At 43.6% G+C, this 25,901-nt stretch overlaps 2 protein-coding genes across 5 annotated transcripts in view; one reads left to right on the forward strand and one right to left on the reverse strand.

The window, feature by feature from the left end:
- Positions 1–5,481: 5,481 nt before the first annotated feature.
- Positions 5,482–25,406, forward strand: SCYL3 (SCY1 like pseudokinase 3). Of its 4 annotated transcripts, none has more exons than XM_083621599.1 (15): positions 5,613–5,754; positions 6,918–7,064; positions 8,764–9,050; positions 10,170–10,355; positions 11,602–11,715; positions 14,303–14,359; positions 14,942–15,044; positions 16,371–16,482; positions 18,641–18,718; positions 19,902–20,041; positions 20,772–20,959; positions 21,589–21,760; positions 23,053–23,211; positions 23,557–24,260; positions 24,600–25,406. In XM_083621599.1, exons 3-15 carry the CDS (start codon positions 8,886–8,888, stop codon positions 24,654–24,656), a joined length of 2,235 nt encoding a protein of 744 aa, XP_083477725.1. In that variant the 5' UTR covers positions 5,613–5,754; positions 6,918–7,064; positions 8,764–8,885; the 3' UTR covers positions 24,657–25,406. The 4 variants fall into 4 exon arrangements, with proteins under 4 accessions (XP_083477724.1, XP_083477726.1, XP_083477725.1 ...); XM_083621601.1 differs by having other exon boundaries at positions 5,614–5,754; positions 8,764–8,882; XM_083621598.1 differs by lacking the exon at positions 6,918–7,064 and having other exon boundaries at positions 5,482–5,754.
- The window catches only part of FIRRM (FIGNL1 interacting regulator of recombination and mitosis), a 32,729-nt gene continuing 31,984 nt past the window's right edge, over positions 25,157–25,901 (reverse strand). The window contains exon 24 of the mRNA XM_083621595.1: positions 25,157–25,577. Within this exon, the coding sequence (XP_083477721.1) occupies positions 25,392–25,577 (186 nt within the window). The 3' untranslated portion in view covers positions 25,157–25,391. The remainder of the gene's footprint in view (positions 25,578–25,901) is intronic.

Consider the following 25,901-nt stretch of genomic DNA (forward strand, 5'->3'; position numbering starts at 1 on the left):
AAGCATTTTATTCATTCCAATATTATTATCACATTTCCATATAATTACTGTTATTATCTGCCAAGTTTGTTTGCTTTCCTTCACTTAGTTTGGCTGTGGAAGAAACGAAGGGACAAAACCTTTGTTAATTTGAACACAATTGGCAAGTTATTAAACTTTTTGCTTATGTGGGTCCGAGTTCACGTATCCTGTTTTAAAGGGGGAAACAAAATTTTTTCTTTCTTTCTTTGAAAATCTCTGTCAGGAATGCTGTTCCTATAATGCACACAAAGCCTGTTGTAAAAGTTAAATCCTGTGGGGGGGGGGACTAGTCAAGAGTGGAACTCACAGTGGGAGCGTTTTGATGTTTACCTGTGAAAAGAATTTGGCATGTTAAGATTTGGAACCTGGAAAGCTCTTGACTTTTGATGGGCTAGGTTTTTGTTTTGTTGTTGTTGTTGTTGTTGTTTTGTTTTGTTTTGTTTTTTTGTTTTTGTTTTTACCCTTTTGTCTTCCGTAGCCCCTGGGGCAAAAGACACATTAAGGGTAATTTCCCTCAATGGTTCCAAGTTTTACATAAGGAAATTTGGATAAGTTTCTCCCTGCAGCCCAAGCTCTCGAAACCTCCTCTTCCCCCTTACAGTTCCCCCCTTCTTCCTCTCTCTCTTTTGTGTGTGTGTGTGTGTGTGTGTTTTTTTTTTTTAAGCTGATCTAGCCTCTGTGCATGTACAGAGTTCATGTCTCAGTAAACCTTTTATACTATTGAAAATGTTGAATCTTTTGGCTAAATTACCATTTGAATAAGGGAAGGTGAGGGTAAGGAGTAGATTTTAAAATAGGGTTAGATTTTAAAACAAAAAAGAGAAACTCAGCAATTCAAGTATTCACCAAAGCTAGCAATTGTAGCCCAAGCAAAGGGACTGCTTCCTTTATGTACAGGAAAGGGCTAATATCCCTCTGGCCATTCGCGGAACAATGCCACGCCCTTATATATGGGGGAAAATGGCCAGAGAGTCAAAATTCATAGGATTTATTTTATTTATTTATTTTTTAATATTCTCAGTCATTTCAGCCTTACCATTTGCAGACAAAATATATATATATATATTTTCTGCCCTTTATTTACAGGATTGGTCAAGGCGCATATGTATTTTTATGTGCTTAAACTTTGAATTGACTTTGAAGTCTGATTTTTAAATAGTAGACAAAATGATAAACACTTTAATCACTCAAATGCTTGATATTACCAGTTGTGCTTCAAAACCATCAAGGCTTCACCTCTCACCTTTTAAAACTAAAGAGCAAAGCTAGGCTGAATTTCAACTACATCACCACACCAGAATTTAAGAATTACCCTCCAATGCTTGCAGACACATGTCCCTTCCACACAGCCACAAATTGGGAGAGTTGAAAGAGACCCTGGGGTCATCTAGTCCAACCCTCCAAAATATAGGGTTCACAGCAAGATTTCACAGCAAGATTTGTACTATCAAAGAGACATACCCATTTAAGTACAGATTTACAACTGAGAAAGGAAACATCTATGCTCCTATCATGTACTAATGAAGAGGAAAATAAAAGTACCCAACTTTACACAGAACCCTTTTAGCAGATCTTGAGATAGCTTGAGGGAGTTTACTTCCTTAGACTAAAGAATGCAAGTTCCTAGTGAAATGATATTTAAAGGAAGATTGAAGTGAACAGTTTTTTTTTCTCTAAGATAGGGAGAGGATCTTTTATTAAGCATAGTTAAAACAGCCATAGATTGGATTTAAAGGGAATACAAAAGTGAACAATTTTTTTTTTTCTGAACTTGCAGAGGAATAGTAAGCCTAATTTAGATTTTTTTTATTTTTTTTTTTAAATAACCACACATAGGAAAGTGAGATGCAGGGTACCTTAGGAAAGATTGCCCCCCCCCCCCTCTTTGCAGTTTCCTTTAAAGGAAGCTTACTCGGGAGTAAATTTACCTGGCACAGAAGTAAGAAGGGAGAAAAAAACTGAAAGAGACAGAATGGAACAAGGGGGGGCATTTTCTGAGAAAAGAGGCCAGGAAGTCTTATAGAGACTGATATCAGGAGCCTTACAATAACTCTTCTGTCCAACCAAATCAAAGTTAAAACTGGACTCACATATTTTTCTTAGAAGGAACACCATACTTTCATAGGCATATGCTTGATGAAATACATACACTGCATTTTAGCTTGAGAGAGCAATTGTGCTCAACTAGGCTTTTGCAGCAGAAACATTAGGTTAACTTCACATTCCAAAATAGACTGGAACACAGGTGTACTCACAAACTCAAAAGTTACAACAAAACATCATTTACCATTAGACTTAAAATCACCCTCCTCACTTAAACTAGAGGAAGGAGGTGGGGTAATCCTCCTTCCAGAACACAAGTAGCACGTATACAGGATTTTACCACTTGGGAGGAAAACTCTCTTTTAGAGCTTCTCTCAAAGAACAAACATTTGCATACTTCATTCTCCATTTTGTCTTGTTTCAGGTTGACAAGGCCCAACATGGCTTCCTTAGATTTAAAATTTTGAAGCAAGCTTGCAATTTTAAAAACTATGTGCATTTAAGAACAGTCTGTGGATGCCGAAGCCAATGTAAACACAAACCCTTTAAATATTTCTAGATCTTTGAGTACATCTCTTATTCATTTTTTTTTTTTTTTTTTAAGAAACTAAGTTCTCTAATGTGTGGGCTCTCAGGCTGGGCTGTTATTATATCTACTGCCTTCTGAGCACCATTAAGTTTACGGTTTCATGTTTAGTTTTAGGTTATAGTTTAACAACACAAATTTGATATGTTCAGCTCTCCCTAAGGGTTCACACCCTGATTGTGTTGAAGGATCCCTGAGGTGGCCCAGGTGGTGGGCCTAAGCTACCCACTAAAAGTTGCAACGGTCTCGTACTTTGTACTTGAAAGACCATTTTGCCCCTTTATTTTATTTTATTTTTCCAACTGGAGATGACAAGCTGGAGGGGCGTATTAGAATCCTCTCTGGGGCAAAAAAGGCTTCATGGAAGCTTTGTTGCCAGGAGGAGTCCAGCTAGGGTGTTTTAGTGAGCTCCCATTTCCCTCTAGTATAAAGGACAGAAAAGGACAGAAAGAATGGACACACAAGGGGGAAGACAAAGAGGGGGGAAAGGGTAGAAAGAAGAAAATAGTATTCTTTCAGTATTTAAGGTACCTTTGATTATCTCTTTAACTCAATTCCTGCCTATCAACGAACCGCAAATAACTTATCATCTATAAAACCTCAAACATCAGCCTTAAAACCACGGGTCTCTCTCTCTACCCGCTACACAACCACGGATCCTGAAATTCTGCCTCAGTACTGCTTACACAACTAGTCCTAGTGTGGGGCCCCAATTCCCCCTCTACCACCCACGACAGCCTCCTGCCTAGCCTTTGAGACTAAGTTCGGACCCCTACTGAACGCCTGCGCAATGCCGTGCCAGATCGGGGTCCGAGAAAACACCCAAGGTTTGAAAGGAAGCAAATGACCTTGCGTTAAAATACTTTTGAAAAGACGCCTCTGGACGACTCCGAGAGAGGGACGTCAGAGAAAACAGTAAAGAGCCACGCTTTCCCGGACTCAATTCCAAGACGGAAAACGGGGGAGAAAAGGGGACAGAATAAGACGTCCCTGGACGACTCCGAGAGGTAACGCCGGAAAACAGTAAAAGTACCACAATTTCCCGGCCACGTTCCGAAAAAGAAATTGGGGGAGAAAAGGGAAAGTTTTAGACGTACCCGGACGACTCCGAGGGGTAATCGTCTGACAGTAAAGTTCCGCGATCTCCCTGGCCACACTCCGAGGGGGAAAATCGGGGGAGAAAAGGGGAGAGTTTAAGACGTACCCGGACGACTCCGAGGGGTAATCGTCAGAAATGAAAGAAGGAAAGTCTGGCTGTCGTGGGGACGCTGCTTCTTCCACCCCCCTCCCAATGTATTTACTTCAAACCATACTCACGTTCGAAGATGTCCCCCGCAGATCCCGGGATCCTTTCCCTTTAGCCGGCTTGACCTTGCCTTTGCTCCCCCTGGCTGGGCTTTTGGTGACGATTGATTACCGCCCACAAAGAGGAGGCAGGGAGAGGAAGAAGGATCCCTGGGCTAAGGTTGCCCAGTGGCGCCCGATCCCCTCTATCTCCCTCCTCACCTTCGCAGGAGAACCAAGCGTCCCTGAGCATGGTCGCCAAACTGTTGCCGGAAATATCCGAGGGCTCCCTTGGACAAAAAGTAAAGACACCAACCAGGATAACTTGGAGCAAAACAGCAGCCTGTAGGCTTGGCCTTTATTGAACTGTTGCAACAGGGTGTTCCCCTCACTTGCAAGAGAGAGGAAAGACCCAGAAAAATAGTGTGCAAGGTCTTATAAAACTTTTTGAAATTCCCCTCCTCTAGGTCAAGCCCACCCCCAGAAACATCATGCATACATTACAGAAAGGAGGGGTTGAGGGAGGAGTTGGTGGTAACCTGAGTGTCTTGTCACCTGGCTAGTTCCTCCTTTCCCCCCTCCCCATGAGTCACTTCCAGGAGACAAAGGGGAGTTTGCAGTTTCCTGCCCCCAGAGGGAAGATCTGATCATTGTCCTTTGTTTCAGTCCATGCTGAATCCACTCCCATATGCAAGTTCTTTGTGATCTTGATTGTCTTCTGTCTGGGATCATCAGGGTTGGCATAGCAACTGGGCAGGGCTCCTGTGGATGTGCTGAGACGGTGAAGGGATTATGGCTGACCAGGACCAAGGCACCCCCCTTTGATAGTTCTTGTCATATGGAGTAAAATAAAATGGAACAGTGCAAATCCGATGTATGGTTGATTTTCCATGAATTTATAACAGAAATGTGGCGAATGTAGTGTGTGAGTGTGTGTGTGTGTGAAGTTTGTACAAACAGAATGATTGGGGTGGGGGGGTTCCTGCTACAATACACACACACACACAGATACACACACATATAGTGGTTTTATGTTGATCTTGTTCTACAAACCGCCCTGAGACCTCTAGGTATAGGGCAGTATAGAAACCCAATACTGTAAATAAAATAAAAAAACCCAATAATAAAAAAATAAAATAAAATAGGAAGAAAATAAAAAATATAACAAGAAGAAGATTATTGCAATGAAAAGAGCACGGCACCAGTTCTCTCATCTAAAGCCACCCCAGTTCCTAAAAGCCCGCTCTCCTTTTTCTTTAAGGATAACGGACAGACGGATGAGCAAGGCGGAGGGGATAATAATAAATAAATTAAAAAACCCGAAATTGGCCCCGGGAAAGGAGTTGGCCGGAACCAATCAGCCCGGGTTATGTGTTGCTACCGGACGCAATCAGCCCGTGCTACATGTCGCCGTGCCCTCTTGCTACCGGACAGGATGTACGTCACCTCCGCAACATGGCGGCCCCCTTGGCGGCCGCTTTCCGCGGAAGCGCTTCTGCGCGGCTGCTGCTGTGGTGTAGACTCTATGGCGCTCCTCGGGCCGGAAGTCCGCCTCCTGGCCTCGAAGTGGGAAGCGCCTCTGCGCGGCTGCTGTGGTGTAGACTCTATGGTGCTCCTCGGGCCGGAAGTCCGCCTCCTGGCCTCGACGTGGGAAGCGCCTCTGCGCGGCTGCTGTGGTGTAGACTCTATGGTGCTCCTCGGGCCGGAAGTCCGCCTCCGAACTCGCCTTGACGGGAGAAGCGGCGGTGCGGGAGCGGAGAAGGGAAGGGCGGCGAAGGGAAGGGCGGCACGGGGGGCGCCCCCCGCCCTCGGGGCAGCAGGTGAGCGGGGCGGGAAGGGGGGGGTCGCCGCTCCGGGCCTAGTCCGCCTTGGGCCCCGACGAGGGGGCAGCTCCTCTCTCAGGGGAAAAGAGGGGGGGGGTGGAATTGGGGTCCCCCCCAAAAAATAAACCCTTTCGATCACTGTTTGTGGGGATCTAGCTCTGAGTCCATTGGAGGAGCTTGTGTTGCTTGTTACATTGCACGTGTGTATGTGTGAGAGAGAGAGTGGTGGGTCCCCCCCCCTTAATTGCAAGGTGGTTGTTTTTTTTGGGTTTTTTTTGGTTATGTATTTCGTGGTTTTGGTTTTATTCAGTGGACCGCCGTGAGACCTCCGGGTAGAGGGCGGTACAGTGGTACCTCGGGTTACAGACGCTCCAGGTTACAGACGCTTCAGGTTACAGACTCCGCTAACCCAGAAATAGTACCTCGAGTTCAGAACTTTGCTTCAGGATGAGAACAGAAATCGTATGGCGGCAGCAGGAGGTCCCGTTAGCTAAAGTGGTGCTTCAGGTTAAGAACAGTTTCAGGTTAAGAACGGACCTCCAGAACAAATTAAGTACTTAACCCGGGGTACCACTGTACGGTGGTACCTCTGGATACGAATCCGTTCGCATCTAGAAGCAAACGTAACTAGCGACGGCACATCTGCACTCATGCGCGTCGCTTTTTGCCGCTTCTGCGCATGCGCGTGACGTTGTTTTGAGCACATGCGCAAGCGGTGAAACCCGGAAGTAACACGCTCCGTTACTTCTGGGTTGCCGCGGAGCAAAACTCGAACGCGCTCAACCCGAAGCGCATTCAACCCGAGGTATGACTGTATACAAATTCAATAAATGATGATGATGATGATAAAAAGGTAAAGAAAAGGTAAGAATGATAGTGACGATAGTGATAAAATGTAAAGAAAAGGTAATAATCATAATGATAAAAAGGTAAAGAAAAGGCAATAATGATGAAAATGATAAAAAGGTAAAGAAAAGTTACAAAAATAAAAGGTGAAGAAAATTAGTAGTAATAATTGTAAAGAAAAGATGATAATAATGATGATGATACACATCAGTTGATGGTGCCACCTGTCAGTGTCAGGGCTTTCCTTAAGGCCTGGTGGAATGCAAATTAGTTTTTTCCCTTCAGACACATCGGTTCACATTCGTTTGCTCCAGGGAAGAGCTGTGATTGGACATTGAAGCAAAACACCAAAGTCTTTGAAGATGCCTTAAACACGGGCAGCTTCATTATGGGAGAATGCCTTGCAGAACGGAGCCCAGTCGGACACATAGTGCACCCTGAACTAGATGCGCAAAAAACCTGTGCGTACCACATTGCTATTGGTGGTGGGAGTTAAGAGTGCATCTGACAAAAGTAGCTCTTGTCCTTTTAAACTTTTGTTACAGAAGGCCTGTTGGTTTTGAAAGTGTTGCAAGTCTTGGGTGTGTGTGTGTGTGCATGTTAACTGAAGACTTTCCCTGATGACACAGTTTGGCCAGAGAACAAACGCTCTCCTATCAGATGTCAAGGAAATAAACAACTATCTGACTTTTAGAAGACATGTGAAGGCAGCCCTGTTTAGGGAAGTTTTTAATGTTTGATTGTATTTTTAATATTCCGTTGGGAAACCCAGCCAGATGGGCAGGGTATAAATAAATATATTATAATTACTACTACTACTACTACTACTACTACTACTAAGCAAAGAGTTGGGAAAATCAAAGGCTGTTTTCTTGTTGGGTAGGGTAAGCAAAAAAACGCAAATGGTGGTAAAACCTTTGCAGTGTGTCGACATGAGTGGCAGATTTTCTTATCTGGGTCTGATATAAAGCAACACATAATTACTGGCGCTAAATCCCAGGTGCTCATCAAACTTTGATTAAATAACACACACGAAAATATTAATGGCTTAATGTAATACTATTCTGTCTGATTTTGTCCACACAAAAAACAGGTGGGGGTGGGGGGGTGTAACAAACACATTTTTCCATAGTATTAAAAAAATCTCGGTTTTACAAGCTTAAGGCTGCAGAGGAAAACCAGAAAATACAGCCGTGTTCCGCATCTGAAACCAGGGGGACTTACGCAGTCTGGTCATTGATGTTGCCAGGACTTTAGAGCAGACAGGAAAGAAAGACTGTTTCATATCTGAAGTACACAAAAGTGCTTAGAAGACAAGAGGCCGTCACTAGAAGTAGGCTGTTTCTGTATCCTTCAGAGCCAAGGACAAAAGAAACCTTGTGCATCCTATAGGGATGGTTAGAGGTTTCAACATCAGACTCAAGGGGCAAATCCGCAAGTGATTTACATAGCCTGTTGCCGATGAACACAACTGAGTTCTTTATTTCTGAATACAGTGTGTAAGCCGTTTTCTTATTGATTTGCTTTTCTGGTCCTCTTCCTCTCTCATTGGCATGTTTTTGAAAGGATCCCAATTTCAAAATTTTTAATTTTTCAAGGTGTCTGTGGATAGCTCAGTCTGTAGAGGCTCTTAATCTCATGGATTCGAGTTCCACGTTGGGCAAAGGTTTCCAACTCTACAATCCTATAATGCTGTGAAATTCTTTGGATTCATTTATAAACCCTGAATACGTCATGTTCGTGGATAAGTTTAAAGTGAACTTCTCGCCTTTGCTGCTTTTGACTGAACAAAATTTGGGCTCGGCAGTGGGCACAGCTAATTTGCTGCTTCCAGAGAATGCAGATTCTGGTGCTTTCCTGTGTACATTCCTACTTCTGGCTTTATGTTTTAGCATTAACTGATAGAAATAGTGTGGCTGTTTCTTTAACATGAAGAACTGTTAAAAGTTGATGATGTATTTTGAACCTTGGAATCTCTGTGCTTAACACACTTATTGGAATTCAAACCCTTTGTCCCAAGACTGATTCAAGGCAATCCCTATGCATGTTTACTTGAAAGTAAGTCTCATTTAGAATTGCAGCATTAAGCTCTTTTTGTGTGTGTGAGAAAAGCCAAAACAATATCTAAAATTATTTATTGTGTCTTTCATCTTTGTGCAGAGAATGCTATGAGGAATTTACAGTAACATCTCTTGGGACTAATTTGTCTGGAATCGCTTCTCTTTAAAGTTGCTTTGACACTAGAAAAGCCCCGCTGCAAAACGGCTTGAGTTTACAAGGTAATGGGCTCAGAGAACAGCGCTTTAAAGCGTGATGCGTTGCAAGAGCCTCCATTTACTTTACCCTCTGGAGTCAATATTTACCCAGCGGTACTGCAGCGTGGCAAACTTGCTTCTGTCTTTGTGTACAAGAGAGAAAATGAAGACAATGTTAACAAAGCTGCCAAGGTATTGTATTATATTTGGCATATTATTTATTTTTTAAAAAATTAGAACTTCCTTCACCAGCGGTTTCCAGGGTGGTTCGTATAAAAAGACCTCAGAGACAATGATAACTCTCGGGTTAGGAATAGTACAATGTCCTCCTTTTGTAGCAGGCTTTCCAAACCAAACTAACAGGAATTCTAGCTAATTCACAGCGCCTTGAGCTTATATGACTCAACATCTTTCAGATTTGGCTAACCAACACAGCTGAAACTCACCAGTGCGAAACATGAGCAGAAACTGGTGAAAACTAGAAGTACGTTATTGAGCTGTCAGCATTGAACAAGGGTATACAGAGCAAGAAAATAAAGTGGCAAATGAAGGAAGAGCTGAGAGTTGAGAAAGACCCTTTCCCCATCTTCTGGATCCCGGGGGAAACTCAGCCAATGTGCTGCACCTGGAACTGGGTGTGGAGAATGGGGCACAGCTGTAGGCAGCCTGAGCATCACCCACCTTGGGCTTGCCCATGGAAAGCAAATCCAGAGTGATAGGCCTACGGTGATGTCTGCTGTTTCCAGAAATTCTTCTCGTTGTGAGCATTTTGTGGGTGGGGAGTTTGTTCGAACCAGTGGTGTAGCGTGGGTTGTCAGCACCCGGGGCAAGGCAAGTAATTTGCGCCCCCTAACCCGTGGATTTGCGCCCCCTAACCCATGGATTTGCCCTAACCCCAGATGTTGCGCCCGGTGCGGCCTGCCCCCCCTGCACCCCCCACGCTACGCCACTGGTTCGAACCCAGGGTGAGAACCAGGAGGCTGAGAGGGAGGGTATGTCAGAAGGAAAATGAACTGATACCAATTTACATAAGTAACTTTGTATTAATGCAACTTTTTAATATGTAACTCTGTATTTTTGTAATATTTTATTTGACTACTGTTGCTTCAGGAGGTTTTTTTTCTACACTTCCTGGATATATTTTAAATATATTAAGCAGCATAGAAATGAAATAATCAAATCGTATCATGTGAAAATCAAGCCGTGCCAAAAAAAAAGCAATGTAGACTACTGTTCATTTTCCCTATTCTAATGTGTGATGTATAATGTGTGATGCCCCATACTGAGTGGCTTTATCTTGTGTTTTGGAAGCACCTGAAAACTTTACGCCACCCTTGCCTCCTGCGCTTCCATTCTTGTACTGTGGAAACAGATGGAATCAACCTGGTTACAGAGCGTGTTCAGCCACTGGAGAAAGTACTGGAGACCCTCTCTTCTCCAGAGATATGCGCTGGTATCTATGATGTTTTGCAGGCTCTTGTCTTCCTCCATGATAGGGTGAGTTTTTGGTTTGGTTTTCTCTCTACTTCTAGGAATAGAGGTGAATGTTTAGGATAGAAAAACATTGGTGCCCTCTAGGTAGTTTGACCACAATTCTCATCTGCCCATGGTTAGGTATAAGAGTTGGAGTCCACAACATCTGGAGAGCACCAGATTGGCATGACCTAAACTAATTGTAATGTATGGAGGGAGCTTTGCTTGACGAACTGGTCATTGTGCTACTTTGAATGCAAGATATTGGACATGTAAAATCATATGTCTTCAGTCTGCTTGTTTTTTTTCAAATGAGCAGTTTCAGAGCTAAATTAATTTACTTAATGCTGATAGCAAAGCTACTGGGCTGCTTTCAGATGGCAAGAAGGATTGATGAGTTCTTCGGAGGCCTCATTCAGTCTTCCAGGGTAATATATTGATGATTGACACTGTCTGGTTTTGAAACGGCATATTAGGAAGACCCCTTGGATATGCATGTTGCGTAATATGTTCCGAAAGTAAAACAAATTCTTTATTGCAAGACCTCCTTTGAGCACTTTTTTGCAGATATATTAAGCTAATACTTTTGCATAAACTTGTTATTTGTATGCTTTGTTTTGAACTAGAAATATGATTTTTAAAATAATGCATTAAATTTTGGCTGGTGTGGGAGAACAGCAAGAAGAGGAGGTTTATATGTGTGTGACATGCGAAATGATGCTAGTTGAAATTAGTAGCATAAAGAATAGTGATCTTCCTATGCTCCTGGAGTTGGGAGTTGTGGGTTTTGCAGTGAAAGGAAATTCATTTCTGCTGAAAAGTTGGCAGTATTACCATCTGGCCATAGGTGTTGGAATAAAGGAAAATGCCTTTTGAAATACACAACAGATCACGTGCCTTCTGAGGCTGGCTTTGTATTTTTCCAGGCTTTTACATGATTCATTGCAATGTCTCCCATCTGGTTTGTTCAGCAGTTGTTTTGTGCTTCTTCTGCAGATTTGAAGGGAGCACACCCTGAGGCAGCATAAATTTCTCTCCTTGCCCAGATATGGTGTGCTGGGAGTAAACTGAGTTATGCTAGTTAAATTTGGCCTGGCATACAGCTCCTCTCCTTGCAAGAGTTCTCTGGTGGCATATAAACCTCCTCTGCGGTTTTGGCAGCGCTCCTCTGGAGTCTCGTGACACCCAATTAGTACTAACGAGCGCTTTATGCCTACAATTATTCCCAGTCTTATTGTATGTTTTCCCTTCCTTTCAAAATGTATTCTAGGGACACCTGACACACAACAATGTTTGCTTATCTTCTGTATTTGTGAGTGAAGATGGGCACTGGAAGCTAGGAGGCATGGAAACTGTCTGCAACCAGAATGAAGCAACAGCAGAGGTAGCGTCACACAGGCCACTCCTTTGCCATGCCCGAGGAGGGCATTTCCTGGCTTCTGGGTGGTCTTTGCTATTGAACTCCCTGCGTTGGGTAATTTCAAGTTTGCTAGGTTGAAATGCGTGTGGGCTCATTAGCAAGCCTTGTTGCCTTGGAATAAAGGGTGAAGCCAGCTTGCAGATTCCCTAAACCAGGAGTAGCAAACATGGACCCCACAGATTTCCAGCAACCCTGACTAGCTGGACTAGAACATTGCCTGGAGGGCATTTAAAGCTGCCTTAAATGATGGCGTTCAGCAGGACTGGCAGCTAATTATCTTTTAGCTAAAAGTTCACTAGCTCCTGTAGGCTGCAATGAACAAGCAAGTTATTGACTTATTTGGGCAATTTATATCCTGCTTATATTTGAACAAAGCAGGTGGTTAACAACAACGTAGGTTATACCAGGCATAGGCAAACTCGGCCCTCCAGATGTTTTGGGACTACAGCTCCCATCATCCCTAGCTAACAGAACCAGGGGTCAGGGATGATGGGAATTGTAGTCTCAAAAACGTCTGGAGGGCCGAGTTTGCTTATGCCTGGGTTATACAAACAATACCAGGGAATTTCTACATTCTGTAAAAGCACGACTAAATAGAGCATCTGCTTTAGTATCAACACAAACGTTACACATAAAAACCAAGGACAAAAATACAAGAAGAAATTGACCATAAACATAGTAAGGTAAAAGGTAAAGGGACCCCTGACCATTAGGTCCAGTCATGGCCGACTCTGGGGTTGCGGCGCTCATCTCGCTTTACTGGCCGAGGGAGCCGACAGTTTTTCTGGGTCATGTGGCCAGCATGACTAAGCCGCTTCTGGCGAACCACAGCAGTGCACGGAAACGCCGTTTACCTTCCCGCTGGAGTGGTACCTATTTATCTACTTGCACTCTGACATGCTAGGTTGGCAGGAGCTGGGACAAAGCAACAGGAGCTCACCCCATTGCAGAGATTCGAACCGACGACCTTCTGATCGGCAAGCCCTAGGCTCTGTGGTTTAACCTACAGCGCCACCCGCGTCCCCTAAACATAGTAAAGAAGTATACAAAATATTTCCTAAACGTGAAGTAAAATATCACAAATGAAATCAACTCAACCTTTTTTTAATAACATGGGAGACCTGAGAGTAATGCCATTGCCACTTGGGTTTTGTAGGTTTATTCTTGGCTGCAGCTCATGGTTATTGATGACAGAGCTTAATCAGTAATCCTAGTTTGGTCCACCCAATAAGGCAAATGTTGGCTTAGCTCAGCACGGCACGAGAGCACAAAGGACTGTAGAGGAGCGAAGCAGCTGTGAGCTCCTCTCCAGGAGCCTGCACATTTTCAGTTTCCCGGCAAGCCGTTGTTTGGTTTACTGTGCCATGTGAGTCAGGCTATTCTTAGGTGCATCTTTCAAATAAGAATTTTAGAAGTGCTGTTATAAGAATTTTAAGGTCTTAGATATATAATAAATGTTCATAAATGTACCAAGCAAACACGTACATAAATATATAACATGTCTGAAGCAGCACAGAAAGACTGTCCTGAAACCATTTTGACTCCCAAGCTGACCAAATGTTTCTCTGCAAGGAGGGAGGAGGTGAAAAAACCTTCCTTGTTACAGGAATTTAGTAATCACCATTTCAAAGGGATGGGCAGAGTACCAGGAAAGGCAATCAGATAAGGCATTATCAGATAACCTGGCAGACAGAAAAAACAACAACTTTCAAATTTCTGTTGTAGACTGCCTTTTCTGTGATGTAGGTATGATGTTTGTGGGGTGGTGGTCTTGGGTTACACCCCTTCTGTGATGTATGTATGATGTATGGAGGGGTGGTCTTGGGTTACCTCTTCTGTGATGTATGTATGATGTATGGTCTTGAGCTCCAGGGCAGGGAATTTAAAATGTCTATATAAGGGCAGGCACACCTTTCCTGCATGTGGGGGAGCACCCTGTTGCAACAGATCAATAAAGATCAGGCTTACTAGCTGCTTTGCTTCTCAATATTCTCTGGTTGGCCTCTGTTATTTTCTTCTACCAATAGGGAACCCAAGTAAGGACTCTATATGGGCTCCTGGATACCCCATAAGGGAAAAAGATCAAATTTTGTTTACAACTTGCCTATCATCATCTGCACCTCCTGTTCCTTTTGGCTGGCACAGTACTATGAAATTTTTCTCTATGATGGAGCCGTAAAAGGAAACTAACTCCACAAAATAGAGGCATCCTGTGTAGTGGTTTTATTCCCACTTTAATATATCCTATTGAGGAGTCCATGCTTCTACAGAGCACTGTGTTGGGCAAGGCATTCTGGATAGCTGCTACTTCCGGGGTGAAACAGAGAGGAAAGACGCAGCTTCTTGAATATTTGATCAATGTATGGCCAAGATTATAAGGATGACAGCTAACATGTGAAGACTTCTGTAGTATATGCTTTTCGTAATTTGTCATGTTTCAATCCCCCTGAGATCTACCGATGAAGTGTGGTGTGCAAATTTAATAAGCAATAGTCTTGCCCAGTGCTAAAATCACCATTCATTGGCTCAAAGGCTTCTTCTCTCTTTATAGTTCCTGCATAGTATCAAGTCAATACGCGAGAAGACTGGCATTCCACCTGAGGAACTGGTAAGTTTTCTCCATTGTTTATGTGGGAGATCTGAAAAATAAGCTCAGAAAACTATCCATTTTTAATTTGATGGGTGGAGCCAATAAGCAGCTAACTTAACGTTATCTTCTGTGGGGAAGATACTTTAAAAGATGCTAAGATGAAGTTGCTGTTAAATTTCTATTTTGGAATTGCGTGGGGAAACCCTCAAGAACGTTGTCTCTGGATTTTCTGTCTGTAAACATTTTTAACCAGAGTCCAAATTTGGCTCCACAAAATCCCTGCTTGCCTTTTCAAGTCGTATTTTAACATGTAAAGTGTATTTAAAATTCAGTATCCTGTTTTTCCCCCCAATTTGTGACTAGACTTTTAAGCTTTTGTGTTTTTTAGACTCCTTGCTACTATATGGTCTGTTGTTTTCCCTTGTTTTTGTATTTTGTTATGGTATTGTTCTTAATTTTTGTAATTTGCGTTGAACACTTTAATGGAAAGGCAGGGCTATAAAATAAATTTTGTACAAACTGTCTGGAGTCAGAGGTGGGAAGTATTTTCAAAGGGACTAAGCCAATTTCTGCTGTGTGATCCTCTTTCTATTACTCTAGTCTGGCGACTTCCAACTTCTTCCTGACGGCCAAGGGCATTCCCGTGATGCCTACTCATTTGGTGTAATGGCTGAAAACCTGCTGACTTTTTTAAATGAAGAGGGTAAGAGTTCTTGGAATTGAAATGGCATCATTGCAAATAAGTAATCCCAAGTTCCCTTTGTGACGGACTCTTCTAAGGAGCTGCTTTTGGTATGGAAAATATGTCCTTGCAGTTAAAATTGTCGCCTTAGCAGAACATTCGCTCCGGAGGAATTGAGTTGTCTATTATTTCCCCGATAGTTCAGAATTTGGTGGTGTTGTTGAACAAATCCTGGTTCCAAATATACCCCACGTAGGAAATTACTTCTTAAGTGGTGTGATGGTTTTGTTTGCAATTTCAGGGACAACATGTCGCCTCTTAAAGATTGTAATGAATGGTATTAAGGGACTTTAATACACAGGGTTCCTCCATGAGAGATTCTACTGTATTGAGTCTGAGCAGCAGCTGTCCTAAATGCAAGCGCTGTGCAGTAGCTAACAGTGGTTTGCTATTTAAAATGGTTTATCAGTTGTGCTCTAGAGCACATGCAAAGTGCAAACGTAAAGGTACCCCTGACCATTAGGTCCAGTCGTGACTGACTCTGGGGTTCCGGCGCTCATCTCGTTTTATTGGCCGAGGGAGCCAGTGTACAGCTTCCGGGTCATCTGGCGAACCAGAGCAGCGCACGGAAACGCCGTTTACCTTCCCGCTGGAGCGGCACCGATTTATCTACTTGCACTTTGACGTGCTTTTGAACTGCTAGGTTGGCAGGAGCTGGGACCGAGCAACGGGAGCTCACCCCGTCGCGGGGATTCGAACCGCCAACCTTCTGATCGGCAAGTCCTAGGCTCTGTGGTTTAACCCACAGCGCCACCCGCGTCCCAGTGCATACATAGCAATGGCTTAATTGTCCCACCTGCATATATTAGCTAAGGGTTTAGATAAATAGCATGGTAATCTGCATTGAGGTCATTCTGGCATATTTTATATTATTGGCCCACTTGGTGGAAGAGAATCTGCCCTAAATATTCCCAGGCATTCATGCCGCATACCTGTGGAAGCTCCACCAGCTGAATGGCACGAGGAATGACTTCCTTAAGAGTACTTTCCTGTAATTTATCAAGTAGGACTAAGTCCTAAAGTAGAAGCTAATATTATTTTTAAGGGTGTTCTATTCTTGTGTTGGTTTGGAAGGATATTTCTTAGTACTTAGTGCTTGCATTGCCATCTGGGCAAACCTTGTTTTCTGCATTCTTAAACTGCAGGAAAAGTCATTCCTGTTGCTGAAAGTGTTGCTGTTAAGCTTATGGTGCAGAAGAATGAACCTTAATTGCCCCCACTCTTGCTTGAGCCTGTCTTTTTGCTCTGAGTTTCTAACATAGATTTGATTGCTAAACTGTCTTTCAGTTTCAGAGGACGTTATATCCAGCTTTCACCACACCTTACGGTCTACTTTGCTAAACCCAGATTTTATGGGCCGCTCTCCACTGTCCAGTTTATTGCTGCATGAATTCTTCAGGTGAGCATAACTCTTAGAACGTGTGCTGATGACTTAAAAGCTTACCTAAGTATGAAATTCAGAGGTCAGCATCAGAGGTTTCTTGATTGTGAGTGAAAGGAGCCGTACAACTGGGGATATGTAACAAGTGTACTCCTTAAAAGAATTTAATTATGGATTAGGAGCGGGGGATTAAAGTGACCATCATATGCTACAAGTACAATCACTCCAATTTTAGTGGTGTGATGGGAAATGACGCTCTTAGAAATCCCGATTTTCTAGGTTATATTTGCCGACATCTCTCACACCCAGTGGTCGAAATTGCCTAAATTCTGGCCTCTGGTAAACAAAATATACTTCCCTACCATAATTGCAAGAAGTTATGATTAAGAGAAATGTCACGGTATCCTCTTATTTGAATTGTTGCGTAATTCAGTTCTGTCAGTTAATATACATACTGAAGTTGAAGTATTCATCTGAAGACTTAAGTAGGCTAAGGCCAGGTCCTATAATTTCCTTCTAAAGTTGAAAGAGTTGTATCCACTGTTGGTTGTACTTTCACTAGACCCAGTTGAAGTTAATGGGCATGACTAACATAGGTCCATTGTGCTGAGCAGAACATCGTTGGATACAACCCCAAATTTTAATTCTACAGTGGTACCTTGGTTGTCAAACTTAATCCATTCTGGGAGTCCATTCAACTCCCGGAATGGTTGGAAAAACAAGGCGGTGCTTCTGATTGGCTGCAGGAGCTTCCTGCACTCAAGCAGAAGCTGCGTCGGACGTTCGGCTTCCGAAAAGCGTTTGCAAACCGGGACACTCACTTCCAGGTTTGCAGTGTTCGGGAGTCAAAATATCCGAGTACCAAGGCATTTGACAACCAAGATACGACTACTAAGACTGTAAGAAAAGCCCTGCTAGATCAAGCCATACACCCTTCTAGATTAGCGTATTCAGAGGTATACTGTCAGTGGGAGTAAAATGTAGGCATCATGACTAGTAGCCTTTAATAATAATAATAATAATAATAATAATAATAATAATAATACTTTTATTATTTATACCCCCCCCCCATCTGGCTGAGTTTCCCCAGCCACTCTGGGCGGCTTCCAACAAAACACTAAAATACAATAACCTATTAAACATTAAAAGCTTCCCTAAACAGGGCTGCCTTTAGATGTCTTCTAAAAGTTTGGTAGTTATTTTTCTCTTTGACATCTGGTGGGAGGGCGTTCCACAGGGCGGGTGCCACTACCGAGAAGGCCCTCTGCCTTCGGTTTCCTGTAACTTGGCTTCTTACAGCGAGGGAACCGCCAGAAGGCCCTCAGAGCTGGACCTCAGCGTCCGGGCAGAACGATGGGGGTGGAGACGCTCCTTCAGGTATACAGGACCGAGGCCGTTTAGGGCTTTAAAGGTCAGCACCAACACTTTGAATTGGCTCGGAAACGTACTGGGAGCCAATGTAGGTCTTCCAGGACCGGTGTTATGTGATCTTGGCGGCCGCTCCCAGTCACCAGTCTAGCTGCCGCATTCTGGATTAGTTGTAGTTTCCGGGTCACCTTCAAAGGTAGCCCCACATAGAGCGCATTGCAGTAATCAGCTGCTCCTCCATGAATGTCTCACCCCCTTTTAAAGCCGTCAGGGATGGTGGGGGCCATCAATCGCTACATCATGTAGAAGTGAATCCCATACAGAGGCGCCAACTCACCAGTTACATGGGGGGGTGCATCACATGACGCATCCGTTCTAGTGGGACATGCTGCGGGGAGGAGGAGCGCAGTGCTGGGCTCCTTGCTCATCCCATCCCCCTTTCGGCTTCTGGGTGTGGGCTGGGGTGCCTAGCAGTGACGGGGATGTCGCCCCCCTCAATATTGGGGGGGCTGGACCTCCTGATTCTAAATATTGAGGGGGCTGGAGCCCCTAGCACCCCCTATACCTGGCGCCAGTGATCTCATACCACCATGTAAATACGTACTTTTGTCTTTCCTGATTCTTCCAGCATTCAGTTTCATTAGATAACCCCTTGATTTCCAGCAGCATGAAATGAGAGGGAAAAGCTTACCGTACTTTCTCTATCTCTACTTTACTTAAGCGTTTCTGTTCCTTTGTGGATACCAAATTCCTTTTGCTTCTGCTTCTCAATTCTTGATGCATAGTGACTTTTTTTTTTCATTATCAGAAATGATTTTCTGGAAGTTGTGAGCTTTCTGAACAGTCTAACACTGAAAACGGAAGAGGAGAAAACTGAATTTTTCAAGTAAGTGAAAAATGTCAGTAGCTAATTGATTACTTAGGTTAGCTTGCCACTATTTATAAAAAGTCTTCTTTTCTATAGTATTTTTATTAGCATTTTCTCTGGTAACTGTGGGCATCAACTGTGTGATTTGGTTTTAATGCACAGATTGAAAAGGGGTCCTTTTAACTCCCAAAAAGCTGTGGTAACATTCTTGAAAAATGTTGTTTTGTGTCTGTCAGAACAGTGGCACGTTGCAGAAAAATATCTTCCTTTTGCAAGTGACGTCCTGTCTAATTACTAGTTCTCATGTATATGAGGGTGCAAATGAGAATCACGGTCTCAACTATTTTAGGACCGTAACTTAGTGGCAACAGAGCCCCCACTTTAGACAGTTGGGTATTAGTTCAGTTGTGAAGCATGCAGTGAACATTTCTCTCCCCCATGCCCATTCCATATTTTCAACATAAACAATAAGCACCATTTTGTTGCAAAAAAAAAAAAAAAAAGGATACTACATTTTAAAAGTAAAAATAACCAAAGCCATTATACATAGGGTTGGGGAAGTTAGCTGGTTGAGCGCTACTGGTCTGAATGGTGGTCTGATCATGCAAATAATTGTGTAGGACTGAGCTATGATATGTAGGACTGAAAGAATTGCACTCTGTAGATGTTTAGAGACACTTGACGTTCCTCACTTCAAGCACACCAGTACTCTAATGTATAGGCATACACAGCAAGGGCATAGAAATCTTTTGCTTTCAAGGGCTCTATTCCTTCTGGAGAAATCACTCGGGGCCAGCATGGGTGAGACTTAAGCAGTCTTCAAAAATGCAGATAAATCAGAACATCTAGCCGCTATACATGTGACCAAATAACACTGTGATACAAGCTTCAGTGTAACAAAAAATGAAAATTATCTCTTCAAATGAATAAATCTTTACTGCATTCAGTGGGACTTACTCCAGGTGTGTCTTGGATCTGGAAATACCAGAAAGAGATTTGCCATTCCCGAAAGGATTGTGTCCACTGCTCTATTGCCGTAGCCCTAGGCTCCCAAGTCACTGGGCATTTATACAGCTGATACACTCCGCCAGTGTTTGGGTTGTAAATGGGCGAGCGAGAAAGGAGAGGGGAGGAAATTGGTGCGGCAATTGCATTGCGAGGCAGTAATGGCGAAGGCTGAGCAATTTCTCTCTCAACACAGATTCCTGCTGGACAGAGTGGCCGGCTTGTCAGAAAAGTTGATCGCTTTGCGGTTGGTACCTCTGTTGCTCAATCCGCTTGTGTTTGCTGAGCCAGTAGCTGTCAAGAGTTTCCTTCCCCATCTCCTTGGCCCAAGAAAAGGTGAAATTTTCATTATCTCTTCAGATTAAGCGCAACGCATTAGAAGTATGAGAGGATGGAGAATTTCAAGCTGTGCTGAAGGGGATAGCTGTACCATTATACACCTGCCCACAATACGGCCATTCTTTCCTGTTGCTGCCTCTCCTTCTCGCTTGATGCTCTAACTCCCTTGTAGAGATTAGCTTGTCCTCTGGCCTAAACGTACCAGGCAGAAGAAAGGTACTCTGCTTCTCACCCACTGATGCCATTCCTTTTCCCGTAAGGCTCCAGGCTGCTTTTCCTATAGTGCCTGCCCACATGCAACCACGAGAAGTCAATAGGTCAATGCATTGGACTTGCTGCTGCTTCGTCGTTTATTTGTGTCCCATCTTTTAGACCACGATTCTCAAGGTGGCTTGCTGTAACTCTCGCAGAGCCACACAACCCGGCAGCCCTTAGTGCCCTGGGCAATGTATGAGACCTGTGCATGCTTTCCTTCAGTTTTACAATCCCAGGCCAACTGGGAGTTTGGGGGCAGAGAAGCATTCCCTGCAGCTGCCGCTTCTCTGGCTGATGGAAGCGCTAAGCTTCTGCTCCCAGCTGCAGCATCGCTAGAGAAAAGCTGCCACACATTACTGTAAGATTGAAGGCTTTGTGTGGTAGTAGAGACATTTTCCTGTCCGTGCTGGCGGTTTCAAATCGCCAACTTCAGCAGACGCCCTGTTGACCCTTCCAACCCTTTTTGCTTTAGATAAAGTGGGCGAGAGCCAAATCAATGGCCTGCTGTCTCCGGCCGTGTTCCAGGCGCACGTCAGCCCCGTGCTGCTGAAACTGTTTGAGGTGCATGAAGAGCACGTTCGGATGGTATTGCTGTCTCACCTAGATGCCTACGCAGAGCTGTTCACTCAGAAAGAGCTGAAAAATGTTATATTGCCACAGGTGAATATGACAAGGCAGGAATCTGGGACTAACATATCAAGAAAGCACTTGTTTCCCGACAAAATAAAAGGCTGTCCAGCACTGGCACAAGTCAATTTTATTGCCCGTATCTATAAAGTATATCCACATGTCCTATCTCCCCCCTTCTTCAGCTTTGCTGCTGTGTGTAACTGCAGAAACAAATGTGCCCTTCTCCTAAAGCAGGGCCAGGAAACGGGGGCCTCCATCCCTGGGAACTGGATTCGAATCACACGGATTTCCCAGCCCTGTCGTACAGCCTGTGCTGTGCAATCATAGCCCTATTTCCCATTTAGTCGACAAATCCTGTTTTTTGGCATGACTCACACTGAACCTCCTTCTCCAAACCCTTATGTCTGTGTTCAGGGTTAGAATTCACCATAAGCAGATGCTATCTAGTGTCTCATTATTACTGGTTTTGTGAAGAAGCCAGGGTGTTGAAGGGAGGTGGGGCTTGCTCACTTACCCACATTGGTTTCAGAAGGAAGTTGGCTAGAGGATTGAAGCATGTCACAGGGCCTTGGTTGGGCTGTCAAGAGAGGGTTAAGAACCTGCAGCAAACGGTTCCCCAGTTGAACGGGCTTGTGCTTGATAGCCTGTCCTTATTCTAGGTTTTACTGGGGCTGCGAGATACCAGCGACTCTCTGGTGGCTGCAACGCTGCAAAGCTTAGGGGTGCTGGTTTCATTGCTCGGACCAGAAGTTGTTGTGGGAGGCGACAGGACAAAGATCTTCAAAAGCTCAGCTCCAAGCTTCACAAAAACCACAGACCTTTCCCCAGAAGGTAAGTAAATAACAGCAGGTTTCAAGCTCTCCTACAAACCAGTTGAGCTGCACATAGGCCTGCTCTTCTCCTCAAACCAGAGCAGAGATTGTAACTGGAGCAACAGATTATAATTAGTGAACTATTTTCTGAAAGACACGGCATTGATGCTCTAATTAGGAAAGCACCAGGGCTGACGGTTAGCTCTCAGCTTGGGAATAGGTGCTGAACCCAGTGATTTTCTCCTCAGGGTTGGGATGATGTTTAGGCAACCAGTTCTAAACAGAAAATTTACTTACGGCATGTGAGTCAAAAGTGCACTGGGTGACTAGTGGTTAGTAGAGGTCATTGCTCCCAACGATGGAACAAGCCTAATAAATACAATACGCTAATTGTAATAGGCTCAGCTGTTCATATTTTGTGTGCATGCTGAGCAGCTGGTTGTCCTCTCATCCCTCCCCCCCCCCCCCCGAGCTCCTGAATCTATTTTAAATGGAAACTTTACTTAAAATTTAAGTATGTATGGGTAGAATCTCTCTTGGGTGGAGGGGGAACAAGCTCTCATTTAGTCTTCCAGAATCTTGAAATTGTCTCTGCAGATGATCCTCCTTTCTATAGTTGTTTGAGTCTGGTGTTTCAAGTCTATGCAAAAGGTTTGGTGCCTACCTTCCTAAATGTATGTTTGTGTTGTCAAAACAGTTTTTAATGGGTTTATGACAACACCACAGTGCCTAAAAGCCCAGCTTTAGGTATCTTTCATTCCACCGAGGGCACATGGACCTCTGGCAACAATGATTAACAGCTTTCATCCCTTTCCAGCTCTCACTTCTGTTGGAGAATGTAAGTGACAGCAGGAGTCTCCCATGCTGTTATATATCTTCCCCCAAACTACAACACAAAGGAAATAAAATCCGCTCCTGCTCCCCCAGCTAGGCTTGCAGTGTTTGAAGTTTCTTTAAAAAAAAAAAAAAGCACAACAGACTGCTGTTTCTTACTGTCTTCATAGCCTAACAAGTGAAAGAAATCCCTGTCTTTCCCCAAGACCTGTTTGTGGGAAATCAGGGCAGAGTGATCAAATGCTCTTGGTATGCTAAAAAGTGCAGCTGACAAAAATAAATTCCAGTTAAGTGCAGATACTAATTGTCTTCGGCTTGGTTGGCTTCATTAAAGCATGCCAGAATTCAAAATAAATTTAGCTATACTTTAAACTGCTTAGAATGAAACCTTTGCGTATGAATAAGTGGAAGTTTTGAAAAGCGAATATTGTTGATAGATGATTTTTCCATATTTTTTTGGTTTGTGTATCCTTGTAGACTCTCCTAATCATGTAGTAAGTTGCCAGAGAAGGCTGATTCATCAGCCCGTGCAGAAGAATAACTCCATGTTTCTCAAGTGCCCCAGCTCTGGGAATCTTCCCTTCAGCAGCAGGAACCATGTGCCAAGGCAAGATTCTAATGTTGCCTTAAGGGAAGGTAATCCTGGCTTTTTCTTTTTCATTGCCACAGTCCTTGCTTCTAAAAAGGCTCTGAAGATTCTGCAATGCCTTCTGCTCTATGGGAAAAAATCTAGCATTTATAGCTCTTACCCACTTTAGACTGCAGACCTTTCATATCATTGAACTTACTATTTTTAACTGGTTAGGTTGATAGCTGTAAGAGATGTCAGGCCAGGTTAATATGTTCTGATCTGGTGGACTTTTCTTCAGCTTGGATTACCTTTTATGTCTCTTCAATGCAAGTAGTCATGCATGTTGGTGTGTTTCAATTTTTATAATGCATCCCTCCTCAAAACAGACATATGCTCTGTGTCTTTCACAGGAGAACAAGACTCTCTGCACTTAAGCGGTGTTCCTGGTGGACTAAATATATTGAGGAATGGTGGAAGTTACCAGCATGCAGTTGAGAAGATAGGAGAGGAATGGCCAGACTGGAGCGAGGGTGAAAAGCCAGAGACTGACAAAAGTGTAGAGAGCCAAAGGAAAGAGTTTTGTGTGAACAGCAGTCCCTGTCTTGCTGGTCACGATGTAGACGGCAAACCTTGGGACGGTGCAGCTGACAGCCCTAACTTGAAACTCTCCTCAGGAAACAGCCTCACTGCTGTAGGGTTAAATGACGTCGCAGAGCTGCAGCTGCCTCCAACGATGTTTGAGCACAGAAAAGAATTCAGAACTCTCAAATGTAATCCATCTCCGGGACCCAGCATCAATAGTGGCAGCTATGGCCACAGGGACCACCAGCAAGATGAAATCGGTTTGCCCAAAGCGGCGCTTTTAGAGAAGCCTCCCAAGTTGGAATGTGGTTTAGGGGAGGAGTATATGATCCAGGTGAAGAGGAAAGAGTTGCATGACACAGAGCTGGACTGGTTTGCTGACATGGTCCCGGACATCAAACCTCCGTCAGCACTACTGATTCTGCCAGAGCTGGGGACCCATCCTGTCATTCAGAACAACTTTAACACAGTCTCCGGCAGCGAATGCGATGCACAGTTCTCTTCTAAATTTGCAGCAGCTGAAATTACAGAGGTGAGAATTTGGAACTTGGATACCTCTGTTTGTTCAACATGTTGTATCAGTTTAAAAAAATAAAATATTATAGCTAGTTTAGGATACAGCCCATGGTCATTCTCAGAGTGATGCTAGAAAACAGGAGTTGTGAGGTTTGTGAGCAACACTGTGTTGGCCACCAGGACTTTAGAGGGATGGAGTCGCTGCCTTCAGCATCCCTTTTGTACTACTCTTCTACGTAAAGTGTATCAACACTGATAGCCAATAAAAACTAATGGCTCTTAGCAGCTTAGCTGTGCAACATTTGTTTATTACAGAGCTTGTTGGTATAATTAACGCATTTTATCTTTATTCTAGGTGGATGTTGGCTGGGAGCAAGATGAGCTGAACTGGGAAGATGATGCCAACTGGTGACAGATAAAAGACCTTGAGCTATGTTTTGAGTTAGATAGCTGCTTCTGCAATGCCCTGGACATGTCTTGCCCCTCCACAGGCACCAAAGCCTCAAAGGTATCTTCAGAGTCCGTTCAGGTGCTTGCCTTTTTCACCTGCAGCATTTAGGCCACATGACAACTCATGCATCCAGCCCTGTGCACTTGGAAAGCGGGATAGGCTGTGTGGTCTGATTTTTTTCCACCACTAGTTTATGGAAAACTAGGAAAAATAAATGGACAATTCACTGGTTAAATGTTTGTGTAATCTATTTCCTATGAGAATTGATTCAACAGGTAGAGGTGCAAGAAATTCTAGGCTGACTTTTACAAAGCTATGTTTTTGTACAGTGTGAGAAGCTGTGAACTTAAATTAGGGGAGAATGGCATCACAGCAAAAATCTTCGTTCTCACAGTTTAGTTTCCATTACATGTTTGTAATGCTCTTGGTAATCAAAGGAGGCAGGCTGAAGTCGAAGGAAATGGCATAGGAAAAATGTATTTTAATTCTGTGTTCAATAACTTACTTTAAACTTCGCTCAGTATCTTCACTCTTCGAACCAATAAGACCCTGTAAACTTTACAAACCGACTATACAACATGCTTACTCTAAAATTACCACTGGGCTGCACTTTGTTTCTTTGGCTTTGAGCTGTGAATCTCTAGTGGGACTGCAGTCTGCAGTACTGAAGTCACTCATAAGGTTGCATTAAATCTATCAACTTATGCTGTTCTTCAAACTGTTCAGTGTCATCTGTAAAGTTTCCAGTTTCTTTGCGAACCAAATAGGGGGTGGGCCCTTTTGTAGTAGCGCTTTCAAAACCTCCAGTGTCCTTCCGGCAGCGTCGAGTGCTGACTTATATTGCTCTTCACTGGCTGAGTAGCAAGTTCTTTTCGGGGAGGGCTATAAATGGAAAACAGTACTTTTATAATCCGACACTTCTGTAACCCAGTCACTGCTCGACACACAAGATGGAATCTGATTTTCAAGATTTTGATTCATAGCCATTACGCATGCTAAGTAGTGCTGCTTAGTCAAAAATCAAAATGACCCACTTTCAAATTGTATGGAGACTGTCGGGCACTATCTTCTTGGCCTGAAATTGCAAACTCCCAAGAAAAAGGTTGCAATAACAAGAGGGGTCACTTCTCATGACAGTGTTTATTTTTAAAAGCAGCTCTCAGACTACTAGTTACTTGTCATTCCAACAAACAAAAAGCCCCAGCA

The sequence above is a fragment of the Podarcis filfolensis genome (genome assembly GCF_964270895.1).
Source record: "Podarcis filfolensis genome assembly, chromosome: 6".
Taxonomy (NCBI): domain Eukaryota; kingdom Metazoa; phylum Chordata; class Lepidosauria; order Squamata; family Lacertidae; genus Podarcis; species Podarcis filfolensis.

Coding starts and splice junctions, on each gene's coding strand:
- SCYL3 (XM_083621598.1), top strand. CDS start 8,886: ATGGGCTCAGAGAACAGCGCTTTAAAGCGTGATGCGTTGCAAGAGCCT. Junction 9,051..10,169: donor ATGTTAACAAAGCTGCCAAG/GTATTGTATTAT, acceptor GTGTTTTGGAAG/CACCTGAAAACTTTACGCCA. Junction 10,356..11,601: donor TTGTCTTCCTCCATGATAGG/GTGAGTTTTTGG, acceptor AATGTATTCTAG/GGACACCTGACACACAACAA.